At 39.3% G+C, this 25095-nt stretch overlaps 1 protein-coding gene across 19 annotated transcripts in view; it reads left to right on the forward strand.

The window, feature by feature from the left end:
- Positions 1-25095, forward strand: part of DST (dystonin) — a 306416-nt gene that overhangs the window by 1921 nt on the left and 279400 nt on the right. For 18 of the 19 annotated variants that reach the window (XM_080584837.1, XM_080584827.1, XM_080584857.1 and 15 more), the window contains one exon: positions 13536-13724. In XM_080584837.1, the coding sequence (XP_080440963.1) occupies positions 13536-13724 (189 nt within the window). Of the gene's footprint in view, positions 1-13535; positions 13725-19282; positions 22824-25095 lie in introns of those variants that run through there. The other variant, XM_080584833.1, reaches the window with a different exon arrangement.

A 25095-nucleotide genomic window follows, 5' to 3' on the forward strand; every position in this document is an offset into this window, starting at 1 on the left:
TCTTAAAAGGGAAGTTTGCAAAGTGACTAATTCATTTTTAGTAATCTGGTGTGCGGTTACTTGTCTATCACGCAATAAAAAGCAGACGCATTCAAAATATTTCCTAGATATTTCCATTTACTGAACCATACTAGACCATACAGACCAAAAAGAACTATTGGATTCCTTCATAATTTTCTACATTATCTTTAAACAGAGTAGCGCCACTGCTAATGGTCTAAGCTGCCCGTTTAAGTAAGTGGTGGAGCTGTTTTCCCAATCGTTATCTGATCATAAGCTTTTTATTCTTAAGAGAAAACGATGACTCATTTGACATCATTAAATTTTCATTTTCCAGTTGTTTTTTTCAAGTAAAACCTTATTTTAATGAATCTAATTGAATTGATTAATAACAAATTACAGGCATGCTCTCATGAAAATATTGGCAACATTATTTGAAACAGAATTTGACATTCTCGTTCTATATCAGCACAAAATATTATGCGCTTCCAACTCCAATAGGACGTTAATGAAAGCAAAGCACAATACATGAAAATGTGGGCTTTGCATAGGTTTTTTATTTTTCCTCCAAAAATAAACATAGCATCCCAACTCCAAATTTTATAGCACAAGGTCCAGCTGCTAGCTTCCACTACGCTTAGCTGTTTGTCAGGTGCAATTATAAGTGGTGTTCCTTGATGATGATAAAAGGTGATGAAAAAGAGTTTGATGGTAAATAGCAATGGGTTGGCATTCATCTCCTGAGAGCTGTGTTCAAATACGACTTGCATCGCACATGAACGTGCAGGTGGTCTAGTGGCACTGCACAGAGAATTATAATTGCGCTATCTACAGAGCGGTTGGCAATTCCTGCATGATTGGCTGCAAGCCAGGAAAGCCTTATATTTGGAAAAATAGATGTGTAGCAAATTTATGTTCAAGTTCCTTGCCAGAGCCATAGCTGTCGTGGTGCATGCCTACATTGTCTTTGTCTGTCTACAGCAGAGAACTATTTAATCACGTTAGTCCTGAACCCCACATTAAAAAAAAAAATAAAAATAGTAAAAAGACCATGGAAGAGTAAATACTATATTTGAAAATGCATTTATGAGCCTTATCAGATATCCTGTTTTGAGTTTTATATGCCACTGGGCATTTAATCCACCATTACTTTGCCCATTTTTGTGAGTCTTGTTTTTGAGTGCCTCTGCGAAACCCGTCTCATTATTATACCGCAAAAGTCTATGCAGATATTCCTTACTGTAGAAGGAACTTGAAACACTTGACCCCCTGCCTCAAAAGGAGGTAAATTTGCATTGAGTTGTTATGAATATCAAGTAGGTTAAAGTCTGGCTTTGTTAAAGGTGCTTCATAACAGCAGAATTAACTAGCAAGAAGATGCAAGAGTTTACAAGATAGCACAGTTGTGTCTCCACCTCCCCACTAACATTAATTTCCTACCATCTGAAGTTTGTCAGGCCTGTTTTTATGTATTCTTTGTTTCAGTCCTTAAAGTTCTTTATGACTGTAACTGCTTTTAGGATTCCCCTCCATTTCTCAGGCATTAGAGATATTCCCTGAACTAAGACAAGAATCGCACCCAGAATAGTTAACGTTTCTAATCTGAGGTAGACCTAGATATGCCAGAGCTGTAAAGAAGAAAAACAAGTAAATTTCCAGCAGAAATATTCATTGCTTACATGACAAATCAGACTTTGATGTAGCTATTTGAACTATTCTCTCCCTTCTTTATTTTGAGAATCAGTTGCAGAATTTAATGTCTGTGCTGTACCAAAACCACACCAAAATAACAACTAACTCAGTGAGAGTGTTGCCAAAATAAGGACTACGATCCTTTTTTAAATTCCTTGCATATTGAAAAATTTGATATTAGTGATCCAGTTACTTTGTGCTTCCCTTGTTCTCTGTAGGAGTTTGTTTCTTCATGAAGTATAGGAATTTTCTCTGAGTACTTTGGGGGCTTGATAGGTTTAAGTGTTTAGCAGCTTCTACTTTACAAAAAGGTTTGAATGTTTTCTGTACTTTACAATTTAAAAGCATTGTTTAATGTGCTTGTGTTGCCACTTCTTGTGATTTCCGTTCCTTCCTGAATGAGTTTTCCTTATTTTCTAAGCCTCTGAAGTCATGGGATTATGTGAGATTTCTACCTTTCAATTAAAAAAAGAAGTAAGCTTCTAGCTCTTTTGCTTGCAGAGAGATCTTGAACATACGCAGGTCAGAAGCTTCTCACAAGCTTTTAGAAGACTAGCCTGCTGCAAATGTCTGGCTAATAGAATTAATACAAATGGTACAAGTCTTAAAACTTCATTATTCAAGGGCAAGAATTCGTGAATGGGTAGGTTCTCATTCAGGATTTTTAAGTAGTTGGCTTTTTATGGGATTGTTAAGGGATAATTGTGCTAATTGCTAAACCAGTTGTTGATGGTTATCATATTATTGGGAAAACATCCAATAGATGTAGAAATCTTTAGCCTGAAATTCTCTCTCAGCTTTACAGTTTTCCCTTATCTCACCTTTTAAATTAGAAATACGACGATGTCAGGACCAGAAGGTCTCAGCGTCTGTGGGCAGTCAGGAACACTATGGTATCTTTCTCTATTTATTTTATTTTGACTCGTATATTTTGGGCGAGCTTTATGTGAATGGTTCCTCTGGGACCTGCAGGTATAATCCTACTAGGAAGCAAATTCATACAAGTTTTACAGTCTGCTGTAAATCCCGACTTCACTTAAAACAGGTGCATGCCAGGTGGGACTAGTCACATGAGGAAACCAAACAGGAGTTGACCCTTTATGAAAAGGCTCTGGGGAGGGATGGCAGCATATATTAACCCCCAGCTGTAGTGAAGGAATAACATTTTGTCATTTGGGTTTTGCAGACCTCCTGTTTTCTATGTAGACTACTGAGTAGTCGCTACAAGATTTCGTAGGTCAGCCAAGTCCAATGACGATTTTTAAGAGCAAACAAATTTGCTAACTCATCTATTGTCATACAATAAGTAAGCTACAGCACAACAATTTCCAGTATATGCATGTATTGACTTTGCCAACAATGGATGCCCAGAAAAGGTGTTCGTGTATTTATCCTTAAGCATAGCTTTGTCATAATTGTCCCTTCTTCTCGGGCTGATTGTGAGACAGTTGCCTAAAAATACAGTTCTTGATATCTTACAAAACAATAATGAGTAGTCTTTGAAGACTTGTGCTATAATTCATCATGAGCGTTGTAGAGTTATTTATAAACTGCTCCAGATATGCTCTGCTCCACTGAAAAGAGAAATCAGCAGACCCTCTAAGCTGGGTCTAAGCCTCTAATTTTCCTCTTCTGTTTGTTTGGAGGAAGTGCATTCAAAGAGCTACAGAAACGTACAGGGCTGTCCAGAAAAATACATTAATTCACCTATTCAAAGGCTGTCTCTTTGTCTTTGCAGAGCTGCATCAGTCTGAAAATGTTTTACCTTTGTGTTTGACATGTTTTTCCCCCAGGTTATCTTAACTGTTTTTCCATTAGTTCTCTTAAGAGTTAAGGAACAAGTTCAATGGACAACAAATTGGAGACAAAAAGAAATTGTTTTCTTAGATGTATGAATGCACATGTATGGGAATGAATGGAGGTCTACGAATGCAGGTTGTACTGTATAAGGACAAGTCCTCCTATCTGTTTTTCGTAACATGCCCCAAACAGAATAAGTCACACTGCGCTATCACATAGCAGGTATGTGTCAGCTTTTACCGCTGAGTTTCTGTTATTGTACGTTGTCTGTCCATTACTGTTTGTTGGTTTTATTCACGGCAGAACTGTACTTGGACTGATGCTGGGCTGAGCTGTGAAGCAGCCTGCTTGGCAGTCCTATCACAAATTAGTGGCAACTCCCCGGCTGCTGCAGCAAGGTCACTTGGGTTCCCAAACTAACTCTGTATGAGGTAACCCAGGTGCCTTTACTCTGCATTACAGCATAGTATAGAAATGCCCTATATGTTTCTGTAGCCACCCGGTTTCCTGCAGCTCTATTGAAGCTTCTGACGGTAGGCAGAGCATTGAAATGCTGAGGGGATCTCTTCTCAGCTCCATCAATCACTTGATAGAGTACTGACATCGTGTCACAGTCTGCATCCATGGGTAAGACATGGTCTCAGCGCGCTGCCTAATGGGACCTGCATTCAAATGAGCACATCCTCACAGCTCTGACAGGACAGGGATAACCACTGCATAGAGATCTGCTGCGTAATCAAAGTTCTTCTTATTTAACTTCCCATTAATACAGTCGTATCAACAGCCTCCTAGCTGTCACGTAGGTATTCACATACTTAGGTTAGGGCTCGGTGTCCCCTGCTCTCTCTGGAAATGTAGGTTTTAGTGGTGGTTGCAGCTTCAGGTATGTTGTATGCCAGTTTGCAGTTGACAGTCCTGGTGCATGCAAGCAGCTGCTTGCAAGCAAGCAGAGCCCTGGTTTTAAGGGGCTGCAGGTGGAGCACGGCTTGCCTGCGTCTGTCTGTACCGGTGTGCTGAATGGGAACTGTCATCTTCTGGCTGAAATTAAATTTAGCTGAGGCCATACCTGTGGTGACCACGCGTATTACCACATCAGCTGGAGAAACGACTCTTCCTGTACAGACAGAAAGGATCGTGCAGGGGTCCACAGACCACATGCCGTTCAGAAAAGCCTAACCATCTACACCAATTTTCGGTTACTGTGGTTAGATTGTAAGAGCAACAGGTTGGGTTGTGGACGCACTTTCAGAAATAGCTCAGTACTGAGCTGAGGCTGAGGTTATCCGATGAAAGAAAGCAGTGCATGGACAGGGTAGCACTACCCTCGGGGCTGTTCCAGCTCCTGGACTATTGTACGCGTTTTCCTAGGGCATGGAAATGCCACTTGTGGACTTCTTGAAAGAGAGGCCCCTTGGATATGCTGTGGAAGACCGTGCTGAGGGTAAGGTCACTTTGCTCTTCTCGTGCAGAAGCAGGTTCAGTTGAGCTTGGCTTGTTAGGCTCAGCCATGCCAAAAGTGAACAGATCCAGAGCTGCGGCTTCCCAACCTGCTCCCATGCTGCGTGGTCCGGAGGGCATATCAGGCCCCAGCCCTGGCTCGAGGAGAAGTGCTTGGGCTCCTCCGTGTCTCCTGGACGAGGACACAGTACTGTGTTGCAGAGATGCTTGAGTTGCTCTTCACACCCACTGCTTATACGGCTCATCTTGACCTAGCGCTATCTTGCCCGGTCATATTTGAGTTGATTCCTCATGCTTCTCGTTCACCTGCGAGCTGTGTGCCTGGGTACCTGTTATCTCGGTGCTGCTTCTGTCCAAAGCCTCCAAGCCCCAGCTGTGCTCCCTTGTGCCCTCCGGCCCTGCATCAAGGAGAGGCAGTGGCTGGCTCTTCCTGACTCGTCAGCAGCCGTGAAACACGAGTTACAGCTGAAGGGTGAAAATACCATGTCAGCTGTAGGAACTAACTGCAGCTGACATTTGGGCAAAGACACGTTTCTCGCAGCTCGTGCCAACGTCCTTATCGCCCCTGTCCACTCAGCAGTTTGAATGACAGCGCTCAGCTTCAGTAGTGCAAACGGGAAGGGAAGCACAGATCTTACAGAGCTTAATTTATGGATATCTAAACTACGCTGAAATGCATAATCATGTCAGATTGAGGTATTATATTTATCCTCCTCCTTTGTTCTAGAGAGAACGAAATGATACAACTAGGTCAAGGCATCGTTCCCTTCTGATCTGCTGCTGCCACCTTCATGCGTGTAAAGTGCAGCTGGAGTCGGAAAGTGACTTTGCGAGAACAGCATCCTCTTACACAGCAGGATAAGCTCCCTGTAAGCATTTACAGCTTACAGTCTGCAGAGCTGTTCAGCTGACCCGGCGTAGGTGCCTGCCTTGGGAGAAACTGAATAGGTCTTCAAGCCTCACTGACTCTGTTGACTGATTTTTTCATTGGCTGTAGTAGGATCTTAGACTAGCTCCAGGAGAAAATGTTGGTATCTGCATCTAGGTATCTTAATAGACACCCAAATTCCTCCCCAGCTATCTTTATTTACATACATATATATGTATGCCTATTAAATCTCTCATTTGTCATGCGTCTGTTTTACACTTGACACCTGTCTTCACGTGCTGAGGTGGCATAAATTCTCTCTCCAGTTTGCGCTCCAAACAAGTGCACTGGACAGATGAGTGATTTCTTTCTATTAGATGTTGTGCAGCCATTGTGTGATTTAGCAATCTGTGTCACTTCTCACTCTCCTTCTTACTGTATTTTTAATATTTAAAAGGTCATTTTCCTAGTTAATTGCTCCTGGTAGGCTCAGGATATATACCATCCAAGCTAAGGAGAAATGATGAGGTGGAAAAGAGAGAAAGCAGAAGCGGAAAAGGGACATGCTTGGGAAATGTGCTGGTATATTCTAAATGCCATTGGCCCTTGCAGACCACTGATCAAGCAGTACTCTGATTTATTTTTGTTCTTAGAGAGTTGTCCTGTTCCTCCTGTAGGCTTGTGGTGCCCCGAGGTAATAGGGAAGGAACTGGGACAAGCTATCACAAAGGCAAGACAGCAGTGGAGGGTTGCAAGCCTTCTTGTTAGGGAATCTGAGAGAACAGGCCAGCTTCTGTGGTTTATAGATTTAGACAGGAAAGAGTATTTAAAGGGTATCTTGAGGCATGACTGGGGACACTGGTTATTTGCTTACACAACATCAAGTCTTTCTATCAAATCTTACTTGCTCTGATAGGAATCCTAACCCCGTGATTAAACAAACAACAACAACAAAACATGTGAAACAGCAGTGTGATACAGCAGGGGTTATTAAAAGTTACATTCTCAATTCACATTTAAACCCTGGGATCAAACAAAGGTTTTTATGTATACACTTGGGGGCCCATTTAGGAGCTGGAAAGCAGGTTATTGGTATTGTATTTCATGAACCCAGTTTGAAAAGTAATCTTGCTCAGGTTACGTAAAAGACAATAGCTCGTAATCCCCTTTGAATGTTTGGGTTTATCTTGGAAAATTTAATATTATATGACACATGCCAAATCATAGTCTTCAATATTCGAGAAGTAGTTCCTGCAGCGTTTGGAATTTAGGCTTTAGAGGATAAGAATAATATCTCCTAAAATAAATTGAATACATGCAAAGAAGCATCAGTGAAGGCTTGTTAATCAGGGAGTGGAAACTGAACGTGAAATCTTGCATTTAATGTTTTAACTCTTGATTCAGGTCTTTATAGGGGTAACCCTGAGCTAAGATTAAAGAAAAAGGTCAATGGAAGCATCAAAAATTTTTTTTTAAAAATTGCATTGTATTTTTTGAGAGCTGTTAGAACCAAGAATGAGCAAATACCATTGCTCCCTCTGTGTATGTTTGTGAGGTAATATGCTGAGTGAAAGCAGGCAGTCTTCCTGCTATAGAAAACGAAGACCCAGCCTTAATTAGCAGTCTTTATTGTTAGACAAGCTGTGTTACTAGTTTGGAGGACTTAGTTTGAATCCTGGATTTTGAGTTGAATTTTCAGGACTGGCAATTAAATAGTTACCCTTTTTGTTGTTGTTGTTCTGTTTTGTTTCTTTATTAGTTTGTAAACTGAGGATATTTGACATGGAAGTAACCATGGGAGAAGAAGGGAGATAACACAGTCTTGGTCACTTTCAAAGTTAAAGGTGGTCTTACAACACAGATGCATATATACCTATGTAGGTGAAGCAGAAATATACTCCAAAGCTCTCTCTCTCAGCCTGCAGGGGAATTTAATACAATAAATTGATTTAATGTTTAATTAAACTTGCTTTTTGAGTTCCAGTAGCCAGGTCAGCTGTAGGGTTGGGTTCTATTTTAGCCTGTCTGCAAACAGCTCAAAACTCTGGCATCTTGAGAGGGGCTCTGGTGCTGTGCATACTGATGTCTCCAGGCCGTGAGATGTTGGAGGTTGCATATACATGAAAGTTTCCAAGCTTTAAGCAGACGGTAACTGACAATTCAAAGACTGTTTCCTGAGGCCATTAATTGACAAGGGTAATAGATGACAATTCTCATGCATACGCAGCCACTGTCAAAAAAAAAAGCAAGCACTCAAGTTTGGATATCCTATCTGAGCTTCCTTTGGTTTTGATGTTCATTAGTGTACTTGCTAAAGTGCATTTATCTAAGGAACTCAGTCAAAAATCTGTAAAGGCATTTGCCAATACAGTTGAGTTGTGTTGTCATTCCTGCTATGAAAAGCTGCTTACTGCTGACTAGCAGTTTTTCTGCAGTTTACTGAAGCTCTGCCAGAAGGTAAACTGGGTCACAGGCCAGTGTCTGCTGAAATTAACGCAGCTGGACTTCCTGTAAAGCACTCGGATTTCTCTTAATGCCTGGTGACTCTGAAAACACATACCTGTTGGAAAGATGGGGTTACAAGAACTCAGACTCTTGATATATTTTGCATAAAGTACAGATTGGGAAAAAATGAAGGATCAGTAATTTTTTTTTATCAAGCATAAAAATAGCAGATAACATGATGAAAGCAGTAGGGATAGTAAAAAAAAAAAAAAACTAGCATAGAGGGAAAAAGGATCTGGTGAATTACAGAATAGCACATCAAAGGAATGGAGCAGTCAAAGATTCAAGTCACCAAAGCAATAACGCACTCATGAGATAGCACTGCTGTATTCATATGGCTCTATTAAAGTAGCAGCTGAAGAACTAAAAAGAGATACAGAAAAATAAAGAAAGAGAAAAGAGAGAAAAAGGTTTACCACATTATCCAAAATGTCCCCATCTGTAAATAAATATAAATAAAAGCAAAAATTAAACAAGTTGTTTAGAAAGTTTCAATTATTTTTTTTTTCTGTATTAATGGTCTTGTAATGGAAATAGGGGGAATAGGCAGTGGCCTGACAAAGCCTGCAGTGTGTCACGTACTTGGTTGTCAAACACCAGAGCACACCAAAGAAATTCTGAGGAACAGGACAAATGAATACATGCGCTGTTCAATGTTAATAAATGGAATGCTGGGCATATTACAGGAAAAAGTGATGTATACACTTTATTATCAAGTTTTAAGTTTATGGTCTCCAGAAAGAGCCTTTTGAATTACTCTTGATAATTCAGTGATGAGCTTTGTTGGATGTATAGCTTGATCAAAAAGCAAGATGGAATGGGAAATATTTAAACAGAATATTTAAACAATACTATTATATTTACATCAGTAATACTAATTTATAAGAACACAGTGCTGAATGGGGATCCAGCAAGGATTATGTCTGTGAATAAGTACGTGTAAAAATCTCAGACAAAAAAAGCGGTGCAAGGGAGTGGAATTATTTCATGTAGAGAGAGGAAAAATATATGGGAAGATGAATATCATGTAGAAGGCAGACTGCACCCTTCGTGTGATCATCATAGGTCAGATCCGTCCTGTCTAATTCTGGACGCTTGCAGCATCGATTGTCTGAGAGCGAAGCAGTCAGCCTGGGCTGCCTTTATGGCCAGCGGAGGGGAGCAGTCGCCGTTCTTCTGACCTGCTGGCTCCAAAGGGAGCCCGGGGAGCTCTGCTGAGAGGGATCACACACTGTGTTTCTGTACACAAGTCAGGCACTGAATCAGAGGTGTGAAGCTAAAATTTGGCAGGATAAGAAGATTTATTTATTTATTTATTTTAAACTGAGCATCTTGCTGTGGAATTCATTTTACACAACCAGTCGGTTGTGCACGCTGGAACGCGGTGCCCAGATTTGGAGCATTCATCACTGGGTAGGATGAAAAGACGGGCACAAAAGGTCTATTCAATATTACCACACTTCATTCCAGAAAAAAACAACTTGTAGAGAAGACATAAAAGGATTAATTCACAAAGTTCAGCTAAAAGGCAGATCTTCCTAGCCTCCTTCCAGAGGCAGAAATGCTCCCTTGAGGGAGTTAACCAGAAGGATGAGCATGAGTGATTTTGGAGAGAAGATAATCCCAAATCGTTCTTGTTTCTTGTCTTCCTCTGTGATACCTAAAACTGGTTCTGGTGGTCATTTGAGTTCTTTAAGGAAGAATATCCTGTGGTGTAAATCTATGCCCTTTGTGTGGTTATTTTAGTATTTAGAAGAAAAGAGAGTTAAAAAAAACACAACACAAATGTGAATTTGAAGTTGTACTTGTTCGGTTTGTTGTGTCGTAATTTTGTAGGGATAAAAAATGAGTCAGGCAGCAGGGTCTAGGAACAGCTCACTCTCAACGCAAAGAACGAGAAAAGGTTTGTCACTGTCCAGTGACACAGCATTCACACGACACCCGAAACTACCAGTTGCTTATCGGTGTTACAGCAGCCTCGTATTGCCTGGTTGATCTTAAGATCTCTAGCATTTCCTCAGTGATTTGGTGTCAGATGGTGTACTGTGTGTCCCCCTGAATATTTTGTATTACTTTTCTGCTCTCCTGTGTGAGCTCTGTCTCACTGCACAGATACTTTTGTTATTTTCACTGTATTTTTATTTTTTTTAATTTTGATTGCTATGTTAGTATGACAAGTTTTCAACTATTTTCAACTTTGGGTTCAACTGAAGGGTAAGAAATGCAGGTGACGCGCTGAGCATCTGTTCGTTTAGCTGTTGAAGGCATCACTGGCTGCTCTGGTTTTGCACTGAGCCTGGGAGTAGCGGCTCCCATGCATTACATCATTTTTGAGTCATTTCTGCATTTTTGATTGCCAGATTTTGAAATCTTCCAGATTTGGGTTTTTGCTCTGGCAAAGTCTTGTTGCAGAAATGAGTAAGCATTTCAGGTTTTGGCCTAAGGACTCTGCCCTCGTAACATTATCTTTGTTGATAAGGAATTAATTTTCCACCTGAAATCATGATCCTCGGCCTTTATCGCATTATAATCCTCTCCAGAGCGACCATTTGTGATACTGCAGACAGATTATGACTTCAAGTAAAGAATAAGCTGCAGCAGTAGAAGCAGATGAGCTCTTAAAGAGATAAAGATCCCATTTTCTCGCTAGTAATAAACAGCAAAACAGAAAAAAATCTAGAAAATACAACGGAGAAGTACTGTCCATAAACAGACTTTTCTGGAAGTCACAAGTGACTTTTCAGAACTGAAGCACAATACTCAATTAGTAAACCCTGAAGTATTTTGAAGTGAAGTCATTCAGTGAGAGACCCACATACATAAGTCCCTATTTGGCATGTGTCTCTAAGCACTTTTAGAGCTGCTTAGCTTCCACCAAATTCTTCTGTTACGTAAACATACTTTCCCAAAGAGTTTTATCTAGCTAATGGGGATGGGAGTGTGGTAGGGGAGCATCTGAAGTGTCGCGTATGTAACCAGGCTTCACCCAGTAGCCATTATGTGTGAATGAATCACAATCTGTTTAACATTTAGAAAATCAAAATAGATTTGCTGAGTATTTTGGTCTCTTAAAGAGGATTTTCTTTTACTACGGAATAATCCCTGATGCACGCTAACATTTTTTCATATATTTTTTTTTTGCAACAAGTAAGCTCTGTAAGAGTAGTTGTATTTTTCCCTGTTATCCTGAATGTCTTCGTACCATGGATATGCACTGTGAGTATCTGTTCACAGTGTGTAGAGAAAAAGGGGCAACAGCTTTTCCCATTGCAGTAGTATGATGGAGCATCTCACAGATTTACATCTTTGAATGTTTAGAGATGTTCCTAGATCTTCCGCAGGTCTGTTGGCTGCAGGAGCTTTCCTGCTGCTTGTCTTGGCTGATATGGGCAAGGTCCTGCATCCATGAAGGATACTGGGAATCAAAGTTGGGTCCTACATATAGCCTGAACAGCTCTCTTGCTTCAGTGGTATAAGGAGGGATTGTATATCAGGATTCAGGAAATTTTGGTTGTATCTTTTCATCATGTGTGTTTCATAGCCTTAATTCGGCACGTGTATGAACTTAACCTCTTGCATGGACTAAGTAGAGCTGGACTCCATTCCTGTCCAGAAGCCGAATGTTGCTACAAGAAGTTAGATCAGCATACAAGCTCTGATGCTTCATCTTAGCACTTCAGCCTTTTCACATCATGTTGCATGCTGTATACATCTGTAGTAGCTACTGGCATGTGTACGTAAATGTGTTTGTGTGTTTTGGCTGTTACTTGATAGAGCATACCTTTAAAGAACTAAACCAACTGCCTGTCTCTTGTAGTGCCCAGAATAGACTGCATCTCTCTCCACTTGCAGTGGCATGAACATTATACGAATAAATCCAATTTGCACAGGGAGCTATGCAGCTGACTTTTGATTACTTCAATCTATGACCATAACAACATTTGAGCATAGTTTTTGTATGCTGATTTTCTAATTAAAAAATAAAAAAAGGAAGGAGAAAAAAAAAACCATCAGCTTTACAAGGAAATGTATCGCTTCCCCTATTTTTCAACTGGCTGGAGCTCAGGACATTGAAATTCATCATAGATGGCTTCAGTTTTAGCTAAAATCTCTATTTGTAACAGTTGCATTGTTTATATGGATCAGTCATTTCTGATCCAGTCATTGCTGAAAACAGACTTTGGTGGAAATATTTTAGTGGAAGGAAAAAGAAAGTAGAAAAATAGGAACTGTTGCTTCTATTCTTGATTTTGAAAGGGAATGGAGCCCTTGAACTGCAGACTGTCACCAAGGACGTAGGTTTGGCCCATTTATTCTGAAAGCTGATAGGACCAAGAAAATGAAACTCTTATTTACAACCTGGCCAGGTTTAATATCAACCAACGTTGCGTTCAGTACAGATGACGCATGGCAGGCTCCTGCATGCTCGTGGTGATTGGTGCAGAGGGAACCTAGTGAAATGAGAAAATGCTCTGTGTAAATGCTCTGCAGGTAGCAATACAGGGCATGCATTGTGCTTGTTGCCATTAAGTAAATGAAATTCTGTAAGGCTGAGAGGTTCTGGATGATGTTCAGAGGTTTTCACAGCAAACCTCTATAAAGCATTTGTGAAGGGCAGCTTTTCCTGAGATTATTATTTTGGCCAACTATGCATGCATTTCCCAGACAATAGCAAAAGACAGATGTCTCTCTTAATTATTTTATTCCAAATGGCAAGGTCTCCCCCCAGATCTAGCAGCATCAGGACTCTTAACAGGAACAGTTAGTCATCGTTGTGTTGCTAGCTACTGATTTCTCTTCACTTTAATTCTCAGAAAAGAAAATGGGTATTTTCTGCTCATACTCCCTAAAACAATTTCTCTTGAGGCAGTGAATGAACCTGGAAAATTTTAATTATAAATTTTAGATTATAACTATTCAGTTACAACTAAGAGTGTGGGCTTATAAAGAAAAGCCACAGGAGTTACTGCTACTAGCTGTGTCAATAATATACATAACTGAGAAGTATAAAATAAATGTGTCATTTGCAGCACTTGACACCATCTCTTTATTGTTACATGCATATTGTTATATATGGGCATTATACTAATTTAAGGTGAGCATGCTTGTACCTCAAGTCCTTGTAATTGTTAAGGTCCTCTGTGATTTCTCTGTTGTTACGTGGCTCCGTTCTGTGAGGTGTCAAACATGATGATTGCTTTTTTGGTTACAGGGCTTTAGATCAAGTCCTCGTCATGCCAGAAGACGCGTAGCACCTCGCCTTGAGGAAACACAACCTCTAGTGGAAGCTCACCATCTAAGCGAGCAGGAAACCTCTGTAAGAAAAAGGAAAATCAAGAAAAGCAGCCGAGTACAACCAGAATTCTATCATTCTGTTCAAGTTACCCCAACTCGAAAACCTGTAAGTATTCTACCTTTAGGGATAAGTAGCACTGAAAGTATATTATAGAGGCATGTAATATAATTCTGATTTTTGGGCCATGCATATGCTGTTCCTCAATTTTAAAAAGCTTTTCAGTTTTCATATTCAGTGAATCTAGATATAAGTGGGTTAGGCTATATTTAACATTGATTTGTAACTCTAAAAAATCCAATTTTGAAGAGGGTTTTTTCAACTTTGATTTTGATTTAATGTTCAGTCAATAGTCAATATTCATATATTTCATTTGATAGTTTTACACTGGTATTATTTAACAGATTTTTATAGCACACATTATTGAAATTCCTCACCCAGATTTATCAGAGATTCTATGTACTGAACCCAATTTATATTAAATCTCATTACTGCATACAATTTTTGAGGTCTCTTCTACTTTATACAGTCTTTACAATCTTTCTGCTCAACAAAAATTGAATTGAATTGTAATTGCTCTTTGCTCTTCAGCTAGATCTATATATACACAGTTCTTTTAATATTGACGTCCTACTTTTAGTGACGAAATATGACTATTCATTGAAACATTTGTACAGTTCCTAATGTGAATGCATATAAAGTTACTTCCTGCAGACATAATGCATTTCTCTTTTTAATGAGAGTTCACCGCTTTGATGCATTTGCTGACTAACCTATCTGTACCAATGTTAAGGGGCTTGAACTACTTCAAGTACTGCTTCAAGAACTACTACTACTACTACATTAAGCCAGTATTATTAAAAAGGTAACCATTGAGCATACCATAAAAAAGATTGTCTCAAGGTTGCACCAGCCTAACTGAACCTTCCTGGATTTCTATTGACTCAGCACCAAGAATTATCAGTAAGGTCTGAAGTTGGTTTGAAAAAGAGCATTCCCTGGTGGAAATACGTTGTTTGCGAGAGCAAGAAACTTCTGCCTAGAAAAGAAAGCCAGAGCTGCAGACGCCAGCCAGAATTGTTACCTGTTACCTGATGCACTTAGTTTTTCTGCTTTCACTTTGCTGCTCCCCAGTTTTCTCTGTTCTCTCATGCTTCTGCTTCTCCGTTATTTGTTTTACTCTGCTGCTGTTCTTATTGTGCAGTTTGATCTGGCTGATTTGTCTTTTCCTCTTCTTAAAACATGTTCCTTTGCCTCTCTGCTGTGTCCTTTCACTCCCATCCGACCTTGCTGTCCAGACTGCTTTGTCTGACTCCGTTGTTCTTGTTAGGCCTCCGGCCTCTAACCATGCTCTTGTCTGTTCATTACTTGCTTATCATCCTTTCCTTTGTTGTCCTTCTTTCCTCTCTTCCATCTCCTTTACTATTTTCCACTCCACCCCTGTTTTTTGCATTCTCTTTTTTGTGTGATTCTTCTTAATTTTCTTCCATGGTAGGCCTGTGCTGAAGGTAGGCTCACCTGTACCTGCTGCGGTTATTTCCAGCTGCTGCTGACTACCAGAATGGGGAAAAAAAGCAACAAGTGGTGCTAAATTACAGAGCTAAAACTGTGGAAATGGTTTAGGCAGCAGAACAGGCTCTGAAGAGTGGCTTAGTGAGGCTAACAAAGCCCTGCTTTTCCCCTAAATCAAACACGTCGGAGACTTCAGGACCGGCAAAGATAAAGAACAGAAAGCCTGGAAAGTTACTGTATAACTTCAGTTTCATATTGATTCATGGGTCTACGCTGTATTTGACAAGACCTAGCACCGAAACAATAATAAATCCCAGATTTAGAGAAAACTTCTCTCAGAGCTGTCAGCGTTATGTCACTATCTGGAAATTGCTTTTGCAGTACATCTCTTACGCAGTGTTATACAGTTCTTCCGATAGCGTTTCGTTCTAAAGCCTTGATGAACTCACATCATACAAAAAAGAATATATCATTATCTTTATTAGACTATGATCCAGAAAACATAAGTTACTGATTTCATTCCTTATGGACATTTTAAGTTATTCTCAATGTATTATTAACGTCATGGTGATAGTGTGAGTAAGGTTCATGCCATGACAAATCTCTGCAGCATTGCAAAGTTTCTCAGAATCACAGTGTCATCCATCCCTCAGTTCAGCATGGCTTTGTTCAGCTTTGTCTTGACGTCTCGAATATGAGACTTTTGGCCCTTGCCTTTGCACAATTTTATGTGACTCAATGCCAGAAATGCTCTTGTTAGCCTGCATATTTTTTCCCCATTATTTTTTCCTGTTATTCCTAGCTCTACCCACTTGAGCCACTTTAAATAAATCATCTGTTGCCTTGATGTTTACACTATGGAACTATTTGTAGGCAGATATGGCTATATCCTGCTTAGTCATTGCTTGAAAAAATGATGTATGATGTCTGCTAATCAAAAGATATAATTTCTCCTCAGAAAACATTTATCTTTCTGATTGTGTTGCTTTTTGTCTATTTCTGCTTTTTCATCCCTATATTTTGCAGAGAGAGAAGGGTATTTCCAAAGCAATTATGAAACAGCCTTATGGGAAGATGTTTCTTTAGTCCAGGAAATTTTTGCTTAATTAGCCTTAAAGTATGTTAGCCTGTTTTGCTGCTGTGTTAAGTTATACACTGAAACATTTTTCAGATATTTCTTTAAATTTTCTGTTGGATGTTTAGATGCTAGGTATTCCTGCTATTTCAGGCTATTTTGTATTTACTTGATATTATTGTATCTAAATCTTGTTTTTGCAGTTTCCTAGCCATGACTATAATTATCTCAATTTGCCTGGATTATTTCTCACTTCCTGTGTAGTAATCTGAGATCTTTCCAGTATCGTGTCAGAACTAAACTAGGTGTAATTGTGTGTATGGGAGTAATCCCACTGAATACAATTTTCTCTTTGAAAATCTACATGAGCAGATGCTTGCAGAAATAGAGCATTAGTTTCTTCTGAAATTCTTATTATTTTTTATACTTTCCAGGACATTAATGAAGCTGTTAAATACATTTTGGCCAAAAAGTGAACCTTACAAGACAGAGTTCATACCCTTTCAACTTCATTTCATTCATCTTACTGCAGTGCAACATCAGCATAATGTTGTGTAGCTTACCTCTTCTATGACACGGTGTTAAATCTCATGCCCTGTAGGTCTTCTCCTCATTGGTAGCTGCGTTATTTGTGCTGACATTCCGTATAGGTGACACTTTATGTCAACTTCACACCAAGGAGAGTACAGATCTCTATTACTGAAATGTGCTTTGAATTTTTGAACACAATGGAGGACTCTTGAGAAGCACGACTGTGATATTTAAATTAGCGTGACTTCAGGGAAGTCAGAGGAGCCATACCTACAGGTAGCTGATTCTGTATGGTAGTTAAATTTTCTGAAGGTGCAGAAGGATGTGCAAAATAGATCCTGTTATGAGTTTGCTGCTGTCTAGCAATACTCCTCCAGGGCAAATTTTAAACTGTTAAAATGGTGGGGTTTTATTATGTTTTGCAAATATTATCTGTATTTTACATAGTGGCCCAATCTGAAGCAAGAGTGTAAAACTCTGTAAATTGTTAATTTTTTTTTTGCCTGTGATGGCCTGGAACCAAAAGATGACCCTGAGTTTCTGTAAAGATACCTGGCTTCTGTGCTGTGGGGTCAGTCAGACATACACTTCTGCCAGTTCTAATCTCACCTGTGTTTCTAAGTACATAGCTGAAATGAGATGCTGTCAAAGCAGTGTCTTTTGACATCTTCATTGTTAAACAGTTTGAAGGGCTTCTAAATTGCCTGACTCATGCAGCCACCCAGATTATTTAAGATGATATGTAGTACCAAAATTTGCACTTGCATATGTCATAACAGTATTGCTACAAGTGGCAGACGAGACTATGGAGCCTGGGGCATAAATAAGCCTGGTGCCTCCACTTTCAGATGCACGTATAAAAAGTCTACTGATGTAAGCAGCCTCATTTGGCTCCACTGAGACTCCCGTGACTGAAGTGAAGCTTACACTGTAAAAAGTCTGATTATACAAACTTGAAAGCAAAGTTAATCAGTTTATAATGTATCTGAAACTGTGAACTGTCGTATCTAGTCTTATTCAGCTATCCTGATTTTTGCTTTTATGTGTTTAAGCCTTCAAATTTATGAGAAAAAAACAGTATTAAAATATTCTAAGAAAAACATGATTTTTTTTAAATGTCTGATACAAAATCATTCATAGAAGTCTCTATATTAATTGACACTTGGGTTACTTGAGATGAAATATTTCGTGTGGGTAAAATTGTTCTGAAGGGCTTTTTACGTGGTGGTTTTTTAAGTGTCATTGAATAATGTCCATCCGATTTTGCTAGTTTCCACTTGTTCTTAATCTGATGTTATTTACTGTTTTTCCAATATCACGATGTACTTTACTTGTCATTTTGAGTGACCTAACACAGACATCATACAAAAATTATTCATTACCCTGCACAAGATTTGGTTAATTCCAAGTATTAGCTATTTAATCTGTAGATTACATTCATAGCTTTCTTTTGCAGACATCTGCTTGTGTTGGATTGTGTCTCTTGTGAATCACATTTAGAAGCAAATATGGCAGAGCATAATCATATCATCTTTCACCTTCGGCATTTGTATTAACATTATATTAATGTTCTCAGAACGTATGACAAATCTGAGTTACACAGTGCACACACACACGTGTTCTCTCTCAGGATAATTTGAGTGCAGCCACAATGAAGAAATGCACCAAATGTGTGAAGATGAAGCAATGACTATTTTTTGCTTCAATACCTAAAGAATACTGAAGCTGATTTTGAAAAGAACCTGAGAGGGTTTACTGGGGGATTGATTTGGAAAGATTTTAACAAGACTTAAGCGTCTGGTCATCTTAAGCATCTTTAAACATACCTCTAGGCCCCTATTTTAAGTGTGTAGGATCTTTGCATATACGACTGTAAATGTAAAGTCCAGTCATCTCTGAAATTAATCAAAAGCCTTCAGTGGGCATTAGGTTGACTTTAAAGGTCCCTCTTCTTGTTCCAAACATATGCATGTCTACCAAGAGAGTGTTCGCATCTGTTTCTTGGACTGTTGCGTTTTATTGCTTTTCTTACAGCAAATAAATATCCACACTGATAAAGTCTTCTCTTGAAACACTTTTGTGCAAAGCCTTTATTTCCCCACTGTTCTGCTAGTTTCTGTGATCTCCTCTCTTGTTGCTTGCTCCTGATTTCCTCTTGGCTGCTTTTCCGTCTCCACCCTGCAGCTCATCTGTTGCATGCTAGCAACTGCGTGTTTCTTCCATTCCTTCTGCCCAGTTCCTAGGTATTTTAGCGTTTTGAAGGGATTTCTTAAAGGCATGTTGCCGTGGGTTCCTGTATGCCAGGAAGGTTTTGACTTTACAAATTGAAAAATATTTGTTGTTAAAACACAATGGTAAAGCGTTAAGAATTAGACTTGAGTTTTGAAATGATTATTGCTTTTCTAATGATTTTCGTCTATGCATGAGTTACTAAATCTATTAAACATAGTGCAGAAGTAGTATTTACCTGCAGTAGTGAAAATAATTATTGATGATACATGTATGTAAAAATACATAGAAATAAAATAGTTATTGATGATACATGTATGTAAAAATTCATAGACATAAGTGTAGTGATAGCAGTAACTGTGCAACTCCACATTTAGAGTACCTGAATTGTCTCTTCGGTGCTAACTCTTATTCAGAAAGTTAAGGTCATTTGAATTAATTGTCCACTATGGTGGCATGATCATGCTTGTCTGGAGTATATTTACTTAAATTTATTCTTCTGTGGTTGAAAATAGCATCAAATCTATATTAATTTTCTATACACAGCTTCAAATCATCCTGCATTAGTGGGCGAAGTCCTGTATTATGACAGTTTTTTTTCTTGATAGCTGAATTGGTTCCATACAATTTTCATTTTGTCTGTATCAATTTTCATTCCCAAGGCAAATTCTTATTTAGTGAAAATGGGATGAGAACTTAAACCAAGTCTCTGCTTGATCTGAGGTGTTGAAAGAGGGTCAAAGTGCACCATCAGCATGAAGCTAAGACAGCAGTCTTTGTTGTAGGACGTGACTTTGTGTTCTGTTCTCTTTTTTACAATTGTATTAAAATGAAAGCAGCATAGACAGTCTTGGAGGAGAGGAAAAAAAAAAAGAAAAAAGCAGCATAGCCAATCACGTTCTTTTGATGTAAAAATAGCAAATAGTGCTTACTGTCAGATTAGCACCTATCAGACATCACTCACCGGTATGGTGGTTTGCCCTTTCTAAAATGTAGATTATATTTTTGTTGAAATTGCAACAGCTTCATGATAAACCTGGGTTTGCATTATATTGCTTTCAGAATTGGTCCTTGGAGCTGAAGTTAACTTTCTACTAAATTAGAAGTGAATGAGATAAAATATTCTTCAACTGTTGTATCAAAGAAATAGAGCTGTAAAATCTTTGCTTGAAAAACATCTCATACTTTTTTTTGCCACTGTTGCTTTTCGCCGTGATTTATAGCAACTGGGATTTTATGTTCAATGGTGAAATTACACTACGTGTATGCAGTGTAGCCTCACTGAGAAATTAAATTTTTAACTGTTCAGAATTTTTCTTTTTTTAAATCCCAGTGTCTTTCCTTGCAAGATGGTAATGTAAACCCAAGCTGCTAAAATATGCTAGTGGTCTTAGTAGTACCAAAATGAGTTTTATGTAGATGATCACAGCTATTAAATTCTGTACAGTAGCAGAAGGCAGGTTAAAAAAATCATTAATCAGCTATGATTTTGTTATGATGGTGTTGTTTGCACGACTAAAAATGACCAGTAATTGTCTCTCAGATGCCTAGTAATTATAAAGTCTAAATGCAGATGTTTCCTCTTCCTTCACTGCCTCAGGAGTCAGTCTTCAGAGTTCTATTGTATAACATCCTACTGTGGCACATAAACACTGCATCTTTATATAGCAAGGGACTCCCTTATCCATTAGTATTTATATATAACATTGCACATGGGTATTATGCTAAAAGAATAGTTTGGCAAAGGCAAGTATTGAAATGTTAGGAAATGCTGGAATTAAGGTAACCCATGCAGCTTTACTTCGGTCGACTATGCATCTGCATTGTCATATAGACTTTAAATATATGATGGCATACTGTTTTTTCGCAGGATGTACGCTGTATTCATTGCAGGATGGAAGTGCTCTTAGAATGACTCTTATGTGTAGGAGTTCTACTGCAGAAGTTGTAGAGTGTGTAAATGAATAAAACAGGAGATTGCGAGAAGAGAAAGGATCTTTTATTTCTATAAAAAGCAGCGAGTGCTGCCTTGAAGAGTGAAGGATGGGCACAAGGTCACTCTGAACTTGCCAAACAACTGGCTTAAAACATTTTTTTATTCTCCGTTTTCTAAGGGCACGATTTAAAGCATGTAGTTGGGTTTACTAAAGTTCTCAAACTGCCATTCACCACTGAACTCCCCGTTTGCTGTGGTCTGCGTGTTACTGATACATAATCCTAATAACTCCTAAAAATGAGATCCCTGGTATCTCAATATGACCTAGGTATCAAAACTGTCTTCTTGCTTTCAGTTTGTGCCCTGTGTGATGTGGAAGATCATTCATACTTACAAAGCAGTGAGATACTACTGTAGTGATGAGCCCAACAAAAAGTCTAGGAAATAATTTTTTCTTCATATTATTTGAATAGTGTGAAATAAGTTTAGGGGCTGCCCTTTGAACAGAGGATGACAAAACAAAATACTGAACACCTGTTTATGGAGTGAATATCACTCTTTGTTTATACTAAATAGGAGAAAAAGACTGTGGACGTAATAGCATATGACCACATCATTATGACTGTACCATGATAGGAAAAAAAAAAAGGCTGAATTAAAGTTGCATGGTGAACTTTGAGTCTGGGATGCGGTAACATTTTAGTGCTTGACCTTAAAAACAGTACTTTAGCAGGAACGTTGTGTCTAACTCCTTACTGTTGAAGGAAAAAAAAAAGTAAACTTAAAAAGAAAGCTCTGTTGTGTGGCTCGTCAGCAGGTTTTGACGCTTGAACTACACCACAGAAATTTCTGTTGTTGGAGCTCAGGCAGAGACTGACAACGTTTGTATTCCTCCTCGTGAATCTGTACCAAAGGGATGGAGGTAGTGTTCCTAGAGGAGCTCTCAGGTGGTGGAGTTAGGTGAAATCCCAGTTTTCCTACAGGCCCCTTAGGGGAACGTGCTTTTTTTGTGCACATTCTTCCCAAGCTTCCATTTTTCTATCCTGTCCCCTCCAGCCTGCTCCTGACCTGCCTCTGTCCCACCACTGGCTCCTTTCTCCTCCTTGTTCAGCCTTGCTCCTCCGTCCTTACTCCTCTACCGACCTCAGCCCTTGTCTGTCGCCTTGTCAGCCCTTGAATCACTCCTCTGTGTCACATCCTCTGCGTGTGACATCCCCAGGCTCACCTGCTCAGTCAGCTGGATGCTCAGAGGCACTTATTTGTTCAGCCAGCTCTTTGATTTCTGTCTCTCCCTGTGGCCTCTGGCTGCATGCTCCTTGTTAGCTTCCTTGGCTCTTGTTTGCCTCTCCTCAGTTCCTACCTTCCTCGTTCCTCAGAGAACCTTGTTCAGAGCCGTTTGCTGAGGCAATACCAGTTTCACGCCAGCACATCAGATCCTGAGCTCTCCCTGGTCCCTTCTCTCCAGCATTGTTGGTTACTTGTCCCAGCAGTTGTCTCACGTCTCCGTTTCTCCTCTAGTCTTTATCCAGCCTGGTTGCCCTTGAACACTTCTCTCCAGCTCCAGCTCCTGGACTTTATTTCTGGAGTCAGCCAGTCTCAGTGTTTGTCCCTCAGGCTGTCAGTGCTGGTGTATTTCTCCAGCCCTTTCCTCCAGCGTGCTGGTTCCGGTGTTTGTCCTCCCTGCGCTCAGATCATACGGCTTCTTCCGCTTGCTGCCTGAGCACGGCTGAGCAAATCACCGGGAGCATAAAAGAAACAGCCTCCCGCCTGTCAGGTCTGCTGCCTGCCCTCCCTTGCTCTCCATGCTTCTTGCTCACGCTGCCATCAGCCTGCAACCGCAGCAGGCAGCTGTTAGATGGAGAGATCAGTTCTGTCTCCGTATCTCCAGGCTGGAAGGATCCCGTTCAGCTCCTCAGCGAGGATGGTAGGTGTCCTGACATCGGAGGGAAGGGCTGCGAGGGTGGACTTTGCTTGGTGGTCAGGCCGTGATGGTGGGGCATTGGCCCGGCAGCTGTAGGAGTCTTCAGAGTCTTTGTTCAGTGAGTGCCAACCTGAAGAGATTTTAGCTGTATAGATAAATTTAAACGTTAAATTTGGCAATTTGGCCTTGCTTTTCTTTTTTTTTTCTTTTTTTTTTTTAAGTTCTGGTAAAATCAGACTGGTAGTCACCTGAGCCCTAGGAACAGTGAAACTTAACATTGCAGAGAAGGCCTACTAGATGACAGGGACAAGCAGATAAGAGATTAAAAGAAGTTGACGTGCTCAGCAAAAACAAAAAACACTGAGAGGAGGTACAGTGCAGGCTACAAATGCACAGGGAAGCAAAAAAAAGATTTAAGCAAATGAACACTGTTGTCACAAAAGCTAAAGACCAGGTATGAATTTCAGGGGGCAACTAAAAGAAAATTACATCTAATCAAGAGAACAGTAAGTTCTGGATCAGCTTTCTAGTCAGAGAAGTGAGATCAAACCCAAACTTTCAAGAGCTTTACTTCATACTCCCTGATGCCAAGGCTAGCAGATGATATTTATATTTTAAAGACTTAGCACTGGCAAATTTAGACAAGCCTTTAAGAAGGAGGACAAAAGGTCTGTGTCTAGCATGAAGAATATTGAGATTTGAAATCTGTTCCGAAGCCCCGAGTCCTCAGAAAACCTCCTGGATATTTTCATCAGTCCTGCTCTCAGGCTTCTGAGTCAGTCTTTGAAAATTTTGGGGAAAATCCAGCTTTGGGCAGGGAATGTTTTCAACCAAACATAAGATGAGGCAACTAAAAATTGATTTTACAAGAGAAAACAAGTTGATAATTATTAACAGTATTACTACTGTTGTGTAATGTAAGAAGTTATATTTTCAAATGGTTAAATGTTGATTGAATGCTGTTATGAAACTTTGTTTTAAAACACTGGATTAAAACAGCTTAAAAAGAACAAATGAATGTTTAATCCTAAGAGGAGGGTAACCTATCAGTCAGGAATTTTAACATTCATGACTAAAAGCAGAATATCAATACTACTATTTTAGATTTTCATTATGTCATTTAAAAAAAAAATCTTCTAAGTCTTCCTTTTTTTTCCCCTTGAAACAACCTGTGCCCATCACAGATTCTAAAATCATTTAAAACTTTAATTTGCTTTTTTTCCTGTCCATAGTGCTTTCATACTCTGATCCACCTTTTACAGCTGGAGTAATTTGTTTTTTATTAAAGCAATATATATAATCTACAGTGAAAAGTATAGAAGGCTGAGAAAAGCAATTGAGGCTAGGTGATTTCTTATTCCAGACTCTTTGTCTGTTGCACGATCAGTCTTGTGGGCTTAGTAAGCAGATAAAATTACGTGTGCCCTCCTCAGACCATAAGCTTATCTGTCACTTTATTCTCTTTTGTGTCTGGCAGACTAGGAGGATCTGAATGAATGCAAGATAGATATAAGTTAATACAAAGTTTATTTTTAGAAAATGAGAGGGTTTTTTTGCAACAGCTGTGTACAGCAGTCATCTAAGGTATATGCATTTCTTCTACAAAAATAATTCACGAGACTGAATTTTGAGGCTGTGAAATTGCGACATTGTAGGTACTTCCCATATTAATATCTATGAAGCATTGATTTTGAAAAGATAATTTTAAAGGGAGTAACACTCCTGTCTTGCTGATGGTTTTAGCATAAACCTCAACTAAAATACCTATTCCACGTGCTTCCCAGATGCTCAGAGCTCTAAATATTTCTTTCCCATCTGCAAAATCTTCAGTACCTTTCAGTACCTAATTCTATAATGTAGATACACTATTTTGGGACTAAATTCTGCAATTCATATTGAAAAATTGAGTAGAGAATTGGATGAGAAATAGGGGAATGGATTAAATATGGAATACATCAAGGCTGCCTTGCTGATGGTATTATTCATTTTCAAGCTACATTCAGAAAGAATCCAGACTTTCATTAGCACGGTTTTACTAAACAGTGCTTCAGGAGAACCGGGCTTTGGCACAAAGCGGCTACTTTCGGCTGAACATATTTGGCTCCACTTGTGTACAGATCTTCTTACTTACACAGAATGAAGTATGCCTTGCTTTCCAATCTATTGATTTGAAAAAGAAAAGAAACAAACAAACAAAAAACCAAGCAGGTTTTCCCTGCACAGCAACATACTTCAAATTCCAGAGAGTTTACTCAGAAAAGTTTCTGCTTTACTT

Source organism: Anser brachyrhynchus (assembly GCF_964034855.1).
Source record: "Anser brachyrhynchus genome assembly, chromosome: 3".
NCBI classification, from domain to species: Eukaryota; Metazoa; Chordata; class Aves; order Anseriformes; family Anatidae; genus Anser; species Anser brachyrhynchus.